The 14,065-nt window shown below is 40.6% G+C and overlaps 1 protein-coding gene across 8 annotated transcripts in view; it reads left to right on the top strand.

The window, feature by feature from the left end:
- Positions 1-5,089: 5,089 nt before the first annotated feature.
- Positions 5,090-14,065, top strand: part of RAPGEF6 (Rap guanine nucleotide exchange factor 6) — a 217,024-nt gene continuing 208,048 nt past the window's right edge. For 7 of the 8 annotated variants that reach the window (XM_040241778.1, XM_040241776.1, XM_040241777.1 and 4 more), the window contains exon 1: positions 5,090-5,395. In XM_040241778.1, the coding sequence (XP_040097712.1) occupies positions 5,327-5,395 (69 nt within the window). In that variant the 5' untranslated portion in view covers positions 5,090-5,326. The remainder of the gene's footprint in view (positions 5,396-14,065) is intronic. The other variant, XM_040241779.1, reaches the window with a different exon arrangement.

Raw genomic sequence — 14,065 nt, 5'->3', positions numbered from 1 at the left:
AGTTAAAATATAGTAACCAAAAAGTACAATATATTCTTATATTTAACCTAATCTTCATGATGATGAATTGGAAATTTCTTTAAATGCTTTTATGAAAACAACTGAAAATTACTTAAAACCTAGAAGAAGCCATGTAAACCTGGGGAATCTTCCTGACCCAGGGATCGAACCCAGGTCTCCCACAATGCAGGCAGATGCTTTAACCTGTGAGCCACCAGGGAAGCCCAATTAAAATTACTACTTATTTTAAATTCCTATCTCAGACCAGAATGCTTCCACCTAGGCTGTGGTGACAAATGCGTTGTAAAGCTATCTGAGATTTCTTTTGTTTGTCTTTGCCATTGTAGGAGGCAGGGGTGGGATGGCAAGTGGAACCAGACATGAGTTGAACGTGCACTGGGGGCTGGGGAATTGTAACTCTGGGTGAGAAGGATTTAGGCAGATAGAAAAGAGGGAAGTTGGAGCGTGTAGTGCTTCCTGTTGTTGCTTTATAGTTCAGACTGTGGACTTGACTATGTTTGTTCTAAACTTCCCTAAAGAAAGAAAATACTGGCAATCCAAAAGAGTTTTTCAAAGATTTTTAAAGTTTTAAAAGAAATTTTAAACAGATTTTTAAGTGGATGAAATTTCCATCCATTATTTTTTTTTCAGGAGAACTTTTGGTCTTAAAACATATGCTTGGGTCAGAGGCTCCTTTCTTGCCCACACCCCAGGACTTTGTCCTCTTATAACCTTTCCTTTAAAAGGAACTCCACTTTTCATAAAAGTGTGAGACCAGACTGATTCCTTTATTAGGTTGCACACAGCTCTCTGCCCAGGTTAACACTATCTGACTAGACCTCCCATAGGTACATGTGTATTTACTCTAAGGAGGATATTAAGTTGAAGAGGTTTGAGATGCCTTCCTTTCCAAGTAACCATTGTATCAAGGAGGGTTCCAAAACATGTCTTTATATTCACCCCAGCACTCAAAGTAAGATTATTGATAAAAGCAGTGTTACCTAAATTTTCTGAAAGGGAATAACATTGTTGACGTGTCATGTAAATATAAGGAAGCTACTATTATATCCTCAAGAAACTTTTGATGCCATTTTTGTGTCACACATTTGGTTCAGCACTCAGAAGTCAATATCTTTCAATGTTGGAATTAAGATGGGTCTGACTAGCCAGAACCTGAGATAATTTAAAGTAGTTTTCAAACCTGGTTTCATATGAGAAACATCTAGATAGTGCTTGAAAAGTATTTCTAGACCCCACCCTCAAAGATTCTTATTCAATGATAGAAAGTGACCTTCTGGATTTAGGCCAGCAAGTGCTCTTATTTTCCCAGTAGTAGTGACTCAGTCTCCCAGCAACCCCAAATCTCACTTCCTGATGCCATTTCTGCTGCTGCTCAGTCCTTCAGTTGTGTCCGACTCTGTGCGACCCCATAGACGGCAGCCCACCAGGCTCCCTCATCCCTGGGATTCTCCAGGCATAAAACCAGTGCTCTTAACTTCTTTTTGTTGGTCTGCTGTTGTTCTGCAAAGATGATAATATGATTGTGTATGCATTCAGTTTTACATAATAGAGTAGTTGCCTAGCCAGACATCTTTTCCATAGGAGAGCAATCAAGTTCTTGTGTAACAGCAAAATCTTCTCTTAATCGCTTAGTCTTTAGATAGTTCTATTCATTTAGCAGATATTGATTGAACACCTGTTGTGTGCTAGACACAGATCTGGGTACCAGGAATAAGTCAGTAAATAACAAAGTTTCTCATGAAGTTTACATATTTCCTGCGGGTGGAAGAGACAGACAAAAATATTAAGCTGTCAGGTTGTGCCAAATATGACAAAAATTAAGATTGGGTAAAGAGTTAAGCTACTTTTTCTTTTTTTAAAGATTTGTTTTTGTTTCATAGCAAAGTTATGTCTGACTCTCTTGCAACCCCATCGATTGTAGCCTGCCAGGCTCCTCTGTCCATGCCAAGTTGTGTCTGACTCTTTTGTGACCCCCATGGACTGTAACCTGCTAGGCTCCTCTGTCCATGGAATTTTTCCAGGCAAGACTACTGGAGTGGGTGGCCATTTCCTTCTCAAGGGAATCTTTTGAAACCACGGATTGAACCTTCCATCTTCCTGCATTGGCAGGCGCATTCCTTACTACTGAGACACCAAGGAAGCAGTATTTAACTATCTTTAAAGATTTAAGCACCTAGAATTTAAGAACCATTATTTTTTCCTTTGAGATGTATGTTAATACTGGTGAATCCTGTCCTGGAGGTTGGCTTTTCTCTGAAAATAGTTATTAGAGCTCTCACTCTGTCTCTTCACTTTTTTTTTAGCATACCAAAGCATAATACAGGATGGTAAAGGACAATATAGACTTTGAAAATATGCTCAAATTTAGCTGTGTGTAGTTACTATGGATATTAATATACTGTTTTTACTGTTGCTGTCTTATCACAATAAAGTCTATATTAATAAGTATTTTTGTAGACTTAATTCATTTTCCTTGTCAAGTATGAGATGAATAAATATACACTATTGTAACCGTCACTTAGATCAAGAAATGAATCCTTTTCAGTAACCCAGAATCCCACCCCCCCATCTCCATGTGCCCTATCCTGATCATAATACTCTGCCTTCTCATTTTGTGACTTCCAACCTGACTTTCATGAACATTTCCTTGCTCTTCTCTCTATACTTTTACTTCTTTGTATGCATCCCTAAGTGGTATTCTTCAGATTTGCTTGTGTTTGAACTTTGTGTAGTGATACTCCATATTTTGCTTTTTTTTTTTCCCTGTGAGCATTATGTTGGAGATTCATTCTTGTGCTCTGTGGCTGGTATTCCATTGAAGGAATATACAGCAACTTACCTATTCTATAGTTGGTGGACAAGTGGATTATTCAGATTTTTGGCTAATACGAACAGTGACCATTTCTGTTCATCTTTTCTGGGTGTTCTTTAGGACAAACATCAAAGATGGGCTTGCTGTAAATTTCAGCTTTACTAGATAACTTCTTTTTTCTAAGTGGTTTCCCAATATACACTTAACTGGCAGTTTGTGTGAGTTCCTGTTGCTCCACATCTTCATGAATACTTAAATGTGTTTCTGAATAGTTCTGGTGAAAAAAACAGCAGATGGAAAAAACCCTATCCAGTTCTTCAAATTTGAATTTATGCTTTAGAGAAATCATTTCTTAGAGGTAAAAGAAATAACAGGAGTGCTTGGATTGTGCAGATTGTTCACGTAAATTATTTCATGTATGTAGAAAGAAAGTTAAGTCACTCAGTCATGTCCAACTTGGCGGCCCCATGGACTGTAGCCTACCAAGGTTCCTTTGTCCATGGGATTTTCTAGGCAAGAATACTGGAGTGGGTTGCCATTTCCTTCTGGAGGAGATCTTCCCAACCCAGGGACTGAACCCAGGTCTCCCTCGTTGTAGTTAGATGCTTTACCGTCTGAGCCACCAGGGAAGTCTATGTATGAAATCCTCAGAAAATTCCAAAGTAGTAGTTCTTTTAGTAGTCCCATTTTACAGATAAGAAAACTGAAGTTCAGAAATAAATAACCAAGTTATTTAACTAGAAACAGCCTATTAAAGACACAAATATAGATGTTTGCCCTTAAAAGTCCAAGGTCATGGTTGTCATACTTTTAATTCCTTTTCCCTGTTTTCAAAATAACTGGTGTGGCTTTGGAAACATGCTTGAAAAATGGGGTAACCTTTGTGATCTTAGTAAGATTTTTGAGAGAATATACACAAGAATGACGAAAGTGGGTTATTGCAATTATTTGTGACCAACTGAAAATTTTGAGTGGCTGAGCCATAACTTCCGTGATAAAAGTTTTTGCCCTCTACTCAAAAAAGAAATTATGTTGTTGTGAACTTCACCTATTATTATGTTGTAAACTTCAACTATTATTATGTTGTAAACTTCCAAGTTTGGGCAAGCTGAATGACCAACGGAAAACAAAGCCCCTTACCGTCAGCCATCATTACTGGATCCCTGAAATGGTGAATGTTGCAGCCTGAACTCTCTTTTCCCTTTCGTTACTCTAAAATTTTCTTACCATGTCATTAAAAAATTAATGGGAACAACGTCATAATCTTAAATCAGAGTTACTTAGTGAACCATAAGTACTGAAAAAAAAAAAAAAAAGCTGTATTCAGTGGAAAGGACATGATTATGACACTCCAAGGAAAAGTGTGACTTAGTGCGGCCCATCTGTGCCCTGAGATAGGATTGTTGGAAGGATGGATTCTGGACTTCTGTCAGTGACGTTCCAGTGGAAACAGCCTCGACAGAGGTGTGGCTGCCCTGGAGAAAAGATGTTTTTCTTACCAAAGTACTAGCTAATAAATGTTCATTTGCATTATTCGGCCTGTTGGTAAACAGACTAGTGTATAAAATGTAAAAAGCGCACACTCCTGATAAGGGGTTGAGCGGAGGGAGGGCTGGCCTCAGTATTGGTTATGTGAACGTAGTCCAGACTGACTTCGCCAACCAGCGCTTAGTTCTGAGCTGGCTGCAGACTCGGCGACTGCCCACTCCTGCTCAAGGCCACGAAGCTTCTATTTCTCTGCGCTGATGTCAGGGCGTCCGTCTTAGGGTAGGTTCTTCTCGGCGGGACCCTTCCACAAGAGACTCGTTTTATTAGAAGACAGGGAGGGAAGACAGGGTAGGAACTTCCTCGTTTGCTGAATGGTAGCTTCGACTTCCGCACATTCTCCAGAGGAGCGGTGTCGGAGCAGCAGAACTGGTAGTCGGCCCCGAGCCTGGCCACGCCCTGAACTTCCGGATTTTGGCGCAAACAACTCTCCACCCGGAACGCCTACCCCACGGTTTGATCCTCCACACACTATTTTCTCTCAGTCGGTCACAACCCGTTTCCGGCCCCGCCACCGGAAGCTGGAGTGGCTGAAACCACCACTCCGAGGCAGATGCAGTGACCGGTTCAAGTGAAGTCTCGCGACGTTTCCTCAACTCTCACTTAGAAGGGTTGGGAGCGGCTTCGGGGCACCGCCCCAGTTTTTACGTCAGCGTGGAGTCGCTCTTAGGCGTTCGTTTGCACGCTTGCGCGTGCTGCGCACGCGCTTTCGCCTTCCCTCCGCCCCCGCGCGGGCTTCCCTCTGGCCAGTCGCGCGTGGGCTGAGGGCCTGGGCGGGCGTTGCGAAGGCTTGTTTGCCAAAGCTCAGTCCCCGCCGCAGTTCGGAGTTCCCTTCTTCAGGGGAGTTGCGCGGGGGAGGGTGTAGCCCCCCCCCCGACCTAGGGTAAATGGCCTGTCGCATGGGCCGCTAAGGGCAGGCTGGGGAGCACGGGGGCCGGGGCTGCGACCATGAACTCACCTGTGGACCCTGGCGCTAGGCAGGCGCTGAAGAAGAAGCCGCCAGAGCGGACGCCCGAGGTAAGGCCAGCTGACCCGTCGAGCCTCCCGCTGTCCAACGGACAGCCTCCCGCTGTCGGTCCGAAACTTGCGGCGACTCTCCCCTTGCCAGAGCCTCGCACCTGCTGCCAGGCTATCTGTTCTCTGCGTTCCCGGCCTTAAACCGGGCCCTTCTCGCGGGCGGGTGACGGCCGTCTTTCCTTCTCGAAAAGCTGCCTTCCCCCGCACACCCGGTGACTTCCCAGAGTTTTCGATAAGAAAGCACCATTACTAAATGGTATTTTTTCAGGGTAAAATGCCGGTTCTTGGAGTGAGATTGTCCCGTAACTAGGTAGACTATGAAAAGGAGGTGGAAGTTGTAAGTGAAATGTAACTGCTGTGTCATTAACAATAACAACGAGAAAACCCAAAAACCTCTGTTAAAGTTACTTAAAGTTTAATAATTTCTCTTTAAGTTACCGTATAGGCACTTTAAATACTGTTCAGTTGCCTGAACGATGAAGTTTTCAACATCAGTTTAAAACTTTGCGTCCAGTTCAGGTGATGAACTCTAGTGGAGAATTCTGCGTATTTAAAGATCAGTTCAGGAGGTAATTTTACAGACTGTGTCACTGGCGAATTTTACAGTATTTTGTGCTTGGATCCAAAACCTGCTGTATTGAGTTAGTAGTAATGGTATCAGCTTCAATGGTTTTCATTTGACCTGCAGGCTAGGTTTCAGGCAAATAACTAAAACCTGTTAACCTTGCCTGTCGGTGTAGAGTGCTTAGGGGGCAGAGTGAGGTTTTCCTTGATTTGGAGAAATTTCCATAATAAGTGCTATGTTTCTTAAACCAAAAAGCAAAAACAATGTTAATGTTGTGAATTATTGTTGGATTGTCTTGTGTGTAATTGAAATAAATGAAAGCAAGTGCTTTGGGTTAGTTCTTCCGAATTCAGTTTTGTGTTTTTCAGGTTTGTAATGTTTTGCATAGTAGATTTCAGTAATTTGGACTGACCTTTTGTGACTTGACAGTCAAGCTGTAATTTTAGCTGATGGATCAGACTTTGTTGTTGGAGATCCTGATCTTTGCATAGAAACAAAGCAAATTCTACCATTTGCCACAGCCCTCTTTTCAAGACTTGAATTTGTAATTCTAGGTGTCTTAGTTTCCCTGATGATTCTTGAGGTCATTGTGAGTTAATTGAAAGCGTTCATTTTGAACAGGTGAACCTACCATAGTTTCTATATCATTAGAAAGTATCAAGCAGCTTCAGCTGCATGCAACAAATTCTGGTAAATTTTCTTTTCCTTTTTATTCTGTTAAAAATAATTTCTGATTTTCCTTGTTATGGCTTCTTAGATATACCCATCATTTAAAAGTGGACATTTAATTTTCAAATGCGTGAAGTTTCTGAAGTATCTTTGATAGTAATACTTTCTTCTGTCTTCTCATTCACCCTCTGTTTTTTCAGGCTTCTGACTTTTTTGAGGCTTTCAGTGGCTCAGTCAGATCTCTTCCAGTAACTCACATTGCACTTGAAAATAAATGGGTTATTTTTCACATACATTTTGATATCTAACATAATTCCACAGTGATAAGAGAGCATGTTAATGGGAAAATCCTAATTCTTTTTATTAACAAAATTACCTAGTTTGCTTATTTTTGAGCCTTAGGAAGTTTTCTGAACTGTTCACAAAGTTATGTTGGCTAGTGTTTGCTGCGTTAAGTACTTCATCTTGTTTTACTGGAACAGCAGCATTGTTTAAGGGAATGAATGCTGAAACAGGTGCCCACAGTACACAGACTGGAGCTCTGACATCTAGCAGCATATAACACGTTAACTGCTTGATTCATTGGCAGTGCTTTTTAAACTATTTTTGTTTATTTATGGCCATACCACGTGACTTGTGGAATCTTAGTTCCCCGACCAGGGATTGAACCCTGGCCCTTAGCAGGGAAAGTGTAGAGTCCTAAGGGAAGTCTCATCTTTGGCAGTGCTTTTGATTGAGTGTAGAATTTGTTCGGGGGTGGGGCACAGAAGTATCAATAAAGAAGTGATAAATTGAATTCTAGTGGTGATATATTTGTGATAAATAATTTGATGAAATTCTCACAGGATCATTTCTGCTTTCAGAAGTTCCTTATTCTTTTTAGTGGACTGTTAAGCATCTATTGTAAATATATTCAGTTATTGAAAGCTTACCAATTCAAGGCATTATTTTGTGCACTAGGGTGTATCAGTGAACTAAACAGACCTACCCTGCTGGAGTTTTTATTAATATTCTAACTGAAGAGGGAGGGAGATGGACAGATAAATACAGGAAACAAGTATGCTACATAATATGTTAGTTGATAATTGCAAATTTTAAAAAGATCAGGATAAAGGAATTGGAAGAAATGAACAAGGACTGGGTGCAGTTTAAGGTAGTTGGTGTCTTGATTGAGATGAATTTTTATTAAAGCTTTGATTCATGTGATAGAATTAGCCATAGGGATATATTGGGAAATAGCTTTCCAAGTAGAATAGTCATTGCAGAGGTCCTTAGATGAGAGAGTGTTTGGTGCATTCAAGGAATAGCAAGGAGCTCTGAGCGACTAGTGCAGAGTGGTAAGAGATGAAGTCAGAGAGGCAATGGTGATGTAAGATGGAGCTTATCATGCAGGACTCTTAATTGTATATTTTGACTTTTATTTTGAATGAAAAAGAGTTCTGTTTTCCACCAAAATGTTTTGAAGCAGAGGAGCAATGTAATCCTACTTTTTAACGCATCCCTTGGCTGCTTGCTGGGTTGGGAATAGACTGTGGGAGCAAGGATAGAAAGAAACAGGAACATCAGTTAGAGGTTATCACATTAAAGCAGGGAAGACATGATCATAGCTCAGACTAAAGGATAATAATGCTGGTGGTGGTGGTGCTGCTGCTAAGTCGGTTCAGTCGTGTCCAACTCTGTGCGACCCCACAGACAGCAGCCCACCAGGCTCCTCCGTCCCTGGGATTCTCCAGGCAAGAACACTGGAGTGGGTTGCCATTTCCTTCTCCAATGCAGGAAAGTGAAAAGTCAAAGTGAAGTCGCTCAGTCGTGTCTGACTCTTAGTGACGCCATGGACTGCAGCCTACCAGGCTCCTCCGTCCATGGGATTTTCCAGGCAGGAGTACTGGAGTGGGTCGCCAGCAGTTGTCAGTTATGGAAATATTTTGAAGGTTTAGCAGACATGATTGCTAATGGATTAGATTTGTGCTTTGAGGGAAAGGAAAGCCATCAGGCATGATTTCAAAATTTTTGGCCAGAATAACTGGAGTGTTGGAGTTAACAATCAAAGAGAGTTTGAGCTGTGTCAAAGAGCCCGGGAATGCTGCAGGATGAGTAGTTTGGGGAATGGGAATGGATCAGAAATTCAGTTTTGAACATGTCACATTTGAACTGTCTGTTAGAAATGTTGAGTAAGGAGTTGCATATACCATTTATAATTATTTCTAAAGAGAAGGCTGGGCTGCAGATAGAAGCTTTATGGTTATTAGCTTAAGGATAATGTTTAAAGTCATGAGACTAGATGAAATTCCCAAAGTGGTGAGCATACATGGGAATAGAAGAGGACCAAAGACAGTGCCCTGGGAGAAGAGCACAGAGCAGAGAGCAGCGAAGGAGAGTGCGTGGGAGCCAGCAGTGCAGCCGAAGGAAAGCCAGGGTTGAGGGGTGATGTCCTGGAAGCTAAGTCAAGAGAGTGTATAATAGAAGGGGTAAAATGTGTTCATTCAGCTTACTTTTCCTTGAATACCTACTGGGTACAAAGCATTATGAAAAATATACAAATAGATTAAGAATCAGTGTCTTACAATCTTGTAATCAGATGTTTGCATCATATAATTAATGAATAAAGAATTCTTCTGTTTGTTTCTGGGCAAAATTAATGGTTCCTTTATTTTGAACCATCTGTTGTCCTTACATGAAACTATCAACTCAAGCATAATCCTAGTGAGCCATACACTGAGAATGGAAAGTTTTGTGAAGAATGCCATTTAGAACTGTGTTCTAAAGCAGTTTTTACTTTTCTGGCCAGTTATCCTACTTTGTAGATTCAACTTCCATAGTACATTGGCTTTCCTGAGCTAGTCTTCTGATTTCCTTTTTCACTTTACAAAGTTTTTTTTTTTTTTTTTTAATGGAAAATTTTAGGTTTAACTACTCCGTGGGAAGCTAAGTGCTCTGAAGCAATGAAAGCTGTTAAGGTACTCATTTTGAGTCCTTATACCAAAATTAAAGACACCACAGTCAAAATTGAGACCTGAGTTTGCGTTTCTCTCAACTCAGTTCATATTGAATGCCATTCTTTCTCTGTAATCTTTCTTTTCTACCTCAGAGTGAGCACAATATTTCTCTTATATTTCCATCCGTAACTGCTTAATACCATGCTTTGCACATATTAAACAATATGTTAAACAGAACAAAAATTAGAATTAATTTTGTAAAGACCTCATTTTAAAAGATACTTTCTATTCATTAGAACTGCTGATTTTGTACACCTGGGTGGTCTCACTCAGCAGTGTGACTTCTGTTAATTTTGAATAGGTTGAGTCTGTCACATAAGTCTGTCACATCTTACCACGTTTCATGTGCTTCAGATTCATTATATAACTACTAAATTGTCCTCCAGGACAATTTGTCTGAAATAGAAACCATCATCATTCTTACCCTTTAATATTCTTCTGGTGACTGCCTCAGTTTCTCAGTTCAGAATTAGTGTCTTTACTCAATTTTCCCTGCTGTCCTCTTCTCTATATCTAACTGATCACTAAACCTTATTGATTTTACATCTTGAGTCTCTCTCTACTTCCTGTCCAGCTCAACTACCCTAGTTCACACTTTTATCATTTCACCCCTGAATTTTTGAGTCATTTTACTTATTGTTATATTTGGTTAGAGTGATCTTTCTAATACTGAGATCTGATCATCTTCTATTCTTGCTCAGAATTATTTCCCATTGCCTAGATAGGTTAGCAGTATAAATTGTCATCCAGATTATTTTTGAGAATTAGAAGAGGTGGATTAGTATGTACACCCGGAAAACAGATTAAAGAAGTCATTTGTCTCCAGCAAACTGAGATGTTTGGTTACCGCATGCAGATGATAACATTAATTTATCCATTCAGTAAGCAGATATGTTAGAATACTAAAAGCCAAGGTTGTAGGGAGAAATTGGACATGGTCCCTATTCTTCAGTGATTTAGGAGACAGTCAAGACATTAGTAAAATGTTAAGATTACTGGTAACGAAGATGTGAATAGGGCACTTTACAGCTGCAAGTGAGAAAAGGAAAGGCTCCGTGGAGGACCTTTAAATTAAATCCATAATATCATGAATAGCTTTCTTGATGATATCCAGAAGGGAGGTCATTCCAGGCAGAGGGCAGCAGGAGCAAAGGCACTAATGGTGACAAGCCAGGTACATTTGTAGAACAAATAGCCAGTCTGTGAGCATGCATTCCCAGTGGGGATGATGGCGTTCCCAGTGGGACAAAAATTGGGTCTTTTAGGGGAATGGAAAATGAAAAAAAAACTTAGATCTATGGATTGTGTAGTAATATCACACGAAACTCATTGTTCCTGGACAATGTCTTATTCCTTAATGTTTAATTGGAGATGCATTGGCAATTAAGAAAAATACTCTTTGGAGAGAAGTGATAATGAAGAAAGGTCACAAAACACTGGACTAGTGTATGGTGGTTTGTGTTCATAAGGAGACAGTGTGTGGTGTTGGATGTTAAATGTTGAAGCTGCATATAATAGCAGGGTTGGATCATTTCAGGGATTTGGACTGGATGTTGTAAATAAAGGAGAACTGTTGGAGGGTTGAACAGCTATTTAGCCCAGAAATAGGGTCACTTTTACAAAGATTACTTTGTGGGCATTGTTGAAGGTGTAGGTGAAGCCAGGGGATGGGTTAAGAAGCGGTACAGGCTGGCTACACTAGAGGCAGGTGGTTTTCAGTAGGATGAACAAACAACATTTTGTCCACACCACAGTATTTTTCAGTGTGAAAGGCAAGCCTGTTAATGATTATATCAGGATAACTGCGAAATCAGGAGATATGGATCTAGTTTAGGAGTGAAATAAGGTAGCAGAATATGAGATAGTGGAATAGTGAAGTAGAGTTGTCTCAGCATGGTCATTGATTGAAATGGGAGTCTGTACATCCTGCCAGACTTTTTTTTTTTTAGTCTTTGAAATTGACTGTAATACACATGGGGGCTTCCCTGGTGGCTCAGTGGTAAAGAATCTGCCTGCCAATGCAGGAGACATGGGATTAGTCCTTGCATTGGAAAGATTCCCTGGAGAAAGAAATGGCACCCCACTCCATTGTTCTTGAGTGGGAAATCCCATGGAGAAAGGAACTTGGCTGGCTACAGTCCTTGGGTTCACAAAAGTCAGACATGGCTTAGCAACTAAACAACAATGTAATACACATACAGTAAATTCCCCATGCTTTCAAGTGTATAGCCAGCCTAATTTTCACAAATACATTTAGGTATACTCCAAATCATTATTATAGAATATTAGCAGCACTCCAGAAACTCCCCCTTTGCCTCTCCCACTCAGTACCTTTTCCCAAAGGAAACTGTTCTGATATCTTTCGCCATGAAAGATGTTTTTGCATTCATTTGAGTGGGATCATACAGTGTGTATTCTTTCAATAACCAAGAGAACTAGGAAACTATCTTGGTTCTTTGCATTTTAATCTCTGGGCTGGACTTTGAACCTCCTATCTTGGCTTTTCTTGATCTTCGTCTGCTTATCCTTTATACCTTGACTCACCTGACCCTTTTTGGAATGGCCACCTCATTCTTTCCAACCCTACTCTTGTGGCAACTGCCTCAAACTTCAGATGCTGCACTTCAGGCCAAGAGACACTCTGTCTTTATGTTCCTTTAAGTGTCCGCAGTAGCTCTGGGGCAAATGTGGCAAACTTTTCTGTCTTTTGCTTGTTGGGACAGACTTGGATTGGGTCTGTTCAGAGCAAAGCAGAAGTTTAGATAATTTCTTAGTTTCTCATTTGGGTAACTGTGAATAATAGCACATTATTTAAGGGCAGAATTAGGGTAGGAAGAGAATTCAGTTTTAGAGAAGGTTTGAGCTCCCTGCAGGGGACACAGAGATGTTCAGAAAGCATTTGGAGCTTCAGATCAAACCAGCTAATGGTCTGAGTTGGTCTGAGAGTCTACAGCTTATGGGTCATAGGTGAACTCAGCTGAGAAAAGGACAGACTCTGAGTGCTCTGATATTAAAGGGGTGAGGGAAGGAAAAGAGAACTGCCAAAGATAATGGAAAGGAAGTGTTCATAGAGGTAGGAGAAGAACTCACAGGAAGACATTTCATAAAGAAATCCCTAATTATAGAGAGTTCAAGAAAGGTGAAGACTCCTATATTCTTCAGATTGCTTCCATCAGAATGCTTTCAGTGGACTGAATACAGAGCCTGACTGCGATGGATTAGAGAATAAGACCCAAGAAAGTGAAGGCTGCAAGTTCATGAATTTGGCTCTGATGGGAATGGGAAAGATGTAGAGTCCTCCGTTATCTTCTGCCTTGCACTCCAGCCTTATCATCCCAAACACGCGGCTTTTTTTTTTTTTTTTTTTTGGAGTTACTTGAGTTTATTTTTATTTATTTTTAATTGGAGGATAATTGCTTTACAATATTGTGTTAGTTTCTGGCATACGTCAACATGAATCAGCTATAGACATATACATGTGTCTGCTCCCTGTTGAACCTCTCACCTCCCACCCCATCCCACCCCTCTAGGTAGTCACAGAGCACCATGTTTGAGCTCCCTTCGTCATATAGCAAATTCCCACCAGCTCCAGCTGTCTGTTTCACATATGGTAATGTGTATGTTTCGGTGCTAATTTTCTTTATTGGTCACACCCTCTCCTTCTCCTACTGTGTCCACAAGTCTGTTTTCTGTGTTTGGGTCTCCATTGCTGCCCTGCAAATAGGTTCATCAGTACCTTCTTTCTAGAGTTCATTTATGTGCACAATACGATATTTGTTTTTCTCTGACTTCCTTCACTCTGTATAATAGTCTATAGGTTCATGCACATCATTAGAACTGAATCAAATGCACTCCTTTTTATGGCTGAGTCATATTCCATTGTATATATGCTTCTTTACCCATTTTTCTCTAAGTGGGCATCTAGGTTGCTTCCATGACCCAGCTATTGTTAATAGTGCTACAGTGAACACTGGGGTACATGTGTCTTTTTCAGTATGGTTTCTTCAGGGTATATGCTCACTAGTGGAATTCTTGGGTCATATGGTAGTTTTATTCCTAGCTTTTTAAAAGGAATTTCCATATTCTTCTCCATAGTGGCTGTACCAATTTACATTCCCACCAACAGTGCAAGAGGGTACCCTTTTCTCCACACCCTCTCCATATTGTTTATAGATTTTTTTGACCATGGCCATTCAGACTGGTGTGAGGTGAAAACCTCATTGTGGTTTTGATTTGCATTTCTCTAATAATGAGCGATGTTGAGCATCTTTTCATGTTTCTTAACCATCTGCATGTCTTCTTTGGCGAAATGTCTGTTCAGGTCTTCTGCCCACTTCTGATTGGGTTCAAACCATGCATGCATACACTACTGTGTATAAAATAGGTAACTACTGAGAATCTGCTGTATGGTGCAAGGAGCTCTACTTGGTGCTCTGTCGT

This window comes from Oryx dammah, unplaced genomic scaffold (genome assembly GCF_014754425.2).
Source record: "Oryx dammah isolate SB20612 unplaced genomic scaffold, SCBI_Odam_1.1 HiC_scaffold_5, whole genome shotgun sequence".
Taxonomy (NCBI): Eukaryota; Metazoa; Chordata; class Mammalia; order Artiodactyla; family Bovidae; genus Oryx; species Oryx dammah.
Note: the sequence above shows the minus strand (reverse complement) of the source record. Positions and strands in the feature narration are given on the sequence as shown.